Genomic DNA, 4758 nt, shown 5'->3' with positions numbered 1-4758 from the left:
GGGGGGGGGGGCGGCAGCAGGGAAGTAAACCACGCCCACGGAGCACCAAAGGCAGAGGGACACACGGCGGCTGGAGACGCCGTCCCCGCCAGGCCCACCTCTGCAGCTTGCGGAAGCCCATGAAGATCTTGTTGCGCTTGAACTTCATCTTCCCATGAAGGCACATGATCTCCACGCCCTTCACCAGCGCCTCCAGGGCCTTGCCGTAGTATTCCACGCAGGCACAGGTGCTGCGAGGGGGACCGAGGGCTCAGGTGTGGGCCATTGGTCCCCTGCAACCAGACGCAGTGACGCCTGCCCTCCGGGAGAAGGCAGACGGCTGTGTGTGTCCACAGCTCAGCTCCAAATCCCCAACCCTCTCTGCCGACCAACTCCCCTCGAGCATGAGCTGGAACCCCCAGGACACGTGCCCACGCCTGAAGGGGATGCCGCAGCAAGGGGGCCCCGGCCTGAGAAACGGCTTAAACAGAAGTCGTCTTCCGTAACAAAAGCAACGACATCTTCAATGTGAAGTTTCACAGATTTCCAAACGCTCCTGCTTCCCCTCTGGGCACCGGCTTCTCCCCCATCACCAACTCCCAGGCTCAGCAGGTAAGCCAGGTCCCCCAAGCAGATCCACCCCAGGTATCTGGTCTGGGCGCCAAGTCACCCCAGGACGTCGCAGTGAGGGTGCACAAGAGGGATGGCCACGCAGCTCTCTGGGGCTCCCCGACCGTCTTCCCAACGGCTGGGCATCCAGCTTTGGGTGTCTGTGAGCTCCCTCTGCAGCGCCCGCTAATGAAGTTCACCCACGCCCCTTTTCACTGGGAAGGGCTCCAACGTGACGTCACACCTGGTGACGGGCCTGAAGCTTAGGGAGCAGCCATGGGTGGGAGGGCAGAGCCTGAGCTGAGGTCTCTTCCTTCCCCAGGGCTCTCCCACCGCACGAGGCTGCAGGTCCCACCCGGCTCCCTCCTGCCACTTAGACCTCCTCTCCAAGGCCTGGCATAGTGACTGCCTCACTCTGTCCCCACAAGTTCACGCCATGGGACACAAGCAGTGAGATCCTGAACGCAATCTGTGCCTCCTGAAGTCTTTGTTTTGTGTGCGTGTGTGTGAGTGTGAGTGCCAGGCTGTATTTCTCAGCTGGGGGTCAATATAGCCGCGACAACTGCAGAAACACGGCCCTGACGTTGCGGGACACAGAGCAGCAGGACCTGCCTTCCTCGGGACTAGGTTCTACAGGAGCTGAGTTTTCAGTTATTTGCAGCCAAAAGCATTCCTAACGGAGAAGCATCCTAACCGAGAACCGGGAGCCCCGGGCCCCGCCTCAGAGCCCAGAAGCGTTACCTGAAGAAGACCAGGTGCTTTTCCTGCTTATGATTGCGAAGGAAATGGACCAGCTGATTAAACTTCTCATCTGCCTTACACACCTGCAACGTAGAAGGAAGACGAGTAAAATAAACACAGATGCATTGACGACACTAATCCCCGTAGCGATGTTATTTCAGCCCTAATTTTAAGGGCCTGGTTTCCCGCACACACAGGACACGTTCACCAGACTGTCCAGCTGAAAAGTGAAGCCTTGTCAGCACCCTGCTTTAGCGGAGGGCACGTGTTCTACTTCCCCAGCTTTGCTGCGATGTAACTGGCTGGCAGATAAAACTGCACGTATTTAAGGTGCACAGTGTGACGATTTGATACACGTGTGAGTGTGAAACAGTGGCCACAAGGTAACTGCCTGGCTGCTGCCCAGCCAGGTGTGGCTCACCGGTTGAGCATCGACCTCTGAACCAAGAGTTTACTGGTTGGATTCCTGGTCAGGCCACAGCCCCGGTGGTGGGCCTGATACCCAGTAGGAGGCTTTCAGGAGGCAGCCGATTGATGTTTCTCTCTCATCAATGTTTTTATCTCTCTCCCCCTCCCTTCTTCTCTAAATTCAATAAAAACATTAAAAAAAAAACACACAAACTAACATTACCTATCACCACATGGTTACCTTGGTTTTCTGTGAGAACCCTTACGATCTGCCCCTTAGCAAATTCAAGTGCACACCCCGGCACTGAGTCCCGTCACGGGGCTGCACGGAGACCGCAGGCACCACTGTGCGCGAGCATCCCAGGGGCTCACCATGTAGTGGTTCTCCAGGCGCGAGGGGGTCTTCTGGGTGCTGCTGGCCGCCACGCCCTTCTCCTTCACAGAGATGCGCACGGGGTTCCGCAGGCCTGCTCGCACCAGGTTCTCCACCTCCTGCGTCTGGGTGGCCGAGAACAGGCCCGTTCTCCTCTGCTTGGGCAAAAACCCCAGGATGCTGTTTATGCTGCAAAAAGGGTGCAAACTGAACCCTGTGTGTCGGCATGACCAGCAAACATTACACGAGGATACTGAACATCACATTACACTCAACTTGGGAAAGCCTGAAAGAGAAACTATCGCAGTATTTACAGCAAATGTCACTGAGAGGTGAGGTGATGAGTGCCTTTTATTTCTTCTTTATGTTCCCACTTTTCCAGTTTCTCTATATAAGCACATAATTGTGCTTTCACAAAATGGGGCAGTTCAAAGAAGAAAGTGAAATTAAGACAAACTTGTTGAGACTAAAAACCAGTGAACTGCACATTTTAAATGGTTGAATTGTATGACATAGGACTCAGATCCCAATTGAGCTATACATACACGCGCGCGCACACACAAAAACTTTAAAAGAAACCATGGAGGGAAATGCATCTTAAGATGAAGAACTGGGCCCTGGCCAGGAGGCTCAGGTGGTAGGAGCACTGTCCTGTACACCAAAAGGTTGAGGGTTCGATTCCTGATCAGGGTACATTAAGAGGCAACCTATCAATGTTTCTTTCTCTTTCTCTTTCTCTCAACATATCCTCGGGTGAGGATTAAGGAAAAAATAAAATTTCAAAAGATGAACTGGAGTTTATATTGTGGGGTAGAATTTGAGGGAGCAAACAATCTAATGCTGTGAAATTCTTGTGTCCAATCAAGTCTGAAATCCAGTACCTGGCCTCGAACCCCATGTCCAGAAGCCTGTCTGCCTCATCCAACACCAGGACATCCAGGGACCTCACGCAGCTGGCCAGGTCCAAGCCCTCGGCCTTCCTCCGGAACATGTCCTCCAAGCGGCCTGGAGTCGCCACAATGATGTTCCCTCTTGGAAAACAAAGTTAACATTGACCACAATTTCGGGTCTTGGGGGTAATTTGTAATTCCAAACACATTTTATATCCGATCCCCGAAGAAGTCACCTAGATCCCAGTGGAGAGAAAGGAGACACGTGAGCGGGAGGACAGATGAATGGGGAACTCCGAGTGACGTGCGGGTGGAAATCCCAAGCCCCCATTTTAGACGTGTCTGCAACCGCTGGGCGATGCCAGGGAGATGCAGGCAGACGAGTGGATGTGTGCGGACCTGGGGCTCGGGGCGAGGTCAGAAACCACCAGGAGGGATGAGGCCACTTAGAGAGCCCGGAGTGACCAAAGCAGGGCCCTGAGCCCTGTGCAGTCACTGGGGAGAGCTGGGGGGCCACAGCCCACACGTCCCTGCTCCTGCAGGGGTAAGGCTCGCTGGAGGGAGGGTTCGGGAGGGCCGAAAGGAAGGAGCCGGAGAGTCAAAAGGGAGACTGGCCCGGAAACACCTTGTTGGGAGGGGAGTTCCTGGTTAGGCTGAGATCATGCATCCATTCCTCCTGGGTTCAGGGCCAAGGGCAAGCAAAGAACCGAGCAGCGAGGAAACGTACCCGTGTTCCTTAAACCTCGAGACATCTTCTCCGGGATTCCTGCCTCCGATCCAGAGAATCTGGCTGAAACAGGAAACAGGTCCTGAGCAGGCCAGGCACAGTCCCGGCCCGTGGCCAACAGGGGCCCTGCATCCCCTTTACCTGAACTGCGGGAAGGACTTCGTGAAATGCGACAGGACCTCATCTATCTGAACAGCCAGCTCTCGCGTGGGTGTGATGATTATGGCTCCAACCTGCGGGGCGGGAGGCGCGATGAGCAGTGCGCAGGGCCTGCAAGCTGAGCACATGCACCCGGACCCTCCCCCTCACTGCCTGGGCTTGTGAGAGCCCCGGTCCCAGGGCACGTCCACTACTTTCACTCAGCCCGTCCCCATGTTCTCGGCAGCCAAGGGGTGGTCCCCGGGCCACTGGTGGTCGGTGAGGTCTGAGAGGTTGGCAACCGCTGCCTTCAAGTGCCACGAACTCTGAACCAGCCAATATTGAACCAGTGCTCCTGGGGGCATTTGGGGTGAGGTTCCTGGGAGCCTCGGGTCCCCTTTGCATCCACCAATCGATATAGAGGTTTGGCTTAGGTTTCTGTTTAAAGACGACGATTTAAAATGTCCTCTTAACTCACTGACATTGAACTCAGCCACCAGCACGTCCCTCCACCTGAAGGCGGCTTGTCTAACACACTTCCTCCATAAGCCCCGCGACGGTCTAACAGCGAGGTCACCCGCAGAAATGCACACATCACAGCAGTAAGGGGGCCTCAGGCGGAACCGGGAGGACGGAGTGTCTCCTGTTCAACCCCGGGGCTGCCGGCCCGGCCCGGGGGCAGCGGGAGAGGTGGGAGCGGCAGATCGGTCTCCGGTGCAGACCGGCGCAGAGGCAGGATCCGCGCACAATGAGAACAGACTTCACCCCCGTTTGCTGTCTGAGCATCTGACCAGCTTCCCAGCCACCTGTGCGCGGCCCGGGCCGCCTCACCTGACTCCTCCTCAGCGGCTCCTCCCTCCGCAGGAGGATCTCCAGGATGGGGATGACGAAGG

The 4758-nt window shown here is 56.1% G+C and overlaps 1 protein-coding gene across 1 annotated transcript in view; it reads right to left on the bottom strand.

Moving 5' to 3' along the window:
• The window catches only part of DDX55 (DEAD-box helicase 55), an 8603-nt gene extending 3845 nt beyond the window's left edge, over positions 1 to 4758 (bottom strand). The window contains exons 1-7 of the mRNA XM_006768783.2: positions 4697 to 4758; positions 3869 to 3960; positions 3728 to 3790; positions 2992 to 3141; positions 2110 to 2299; positions 1330 to 1412; positions 99 to 230 (exon numbers count right to left, since the gene is read on the bottom strand). Coding sequence (XP_006768846.2) covers positions 99 to 230; positions 1330 to 1412; positions 2110 to 2299; positions 2992 to 3101 — 515 coding nt within the window. The 5' untranslated portion in view covers positions 3102 to 3141; positions 3728 to 3790; positions 3869 to 3960; positions 4697 to 4758. The remainder of the gene's footprint in view (positions 1 to 98; positions 231 to 1329; positions 1413 to 2109; positions 2300 to 2991; positions 3142 to 3727; positions 3791 to 3868; positions 3961 to 4696) is intronic.

Source organism: Myotis davidii, unplaced genomic scaffold (assembly GCF_000327345.1).
Source record: "Myotis davidii unplaced genomic scaffold, ASM32734v1 scaffold43, whole genome shotgun sequence".
Classification (NCBI taxonomy): Eukaryota; Metazoa; Chordata; class Mammalia; order Chiroptera; family Vespertilionidae; genus Myotis; species Myotis davidii.
This window is presented reverse-complemented; position numbering and strand designations above follow the sequence as displayed.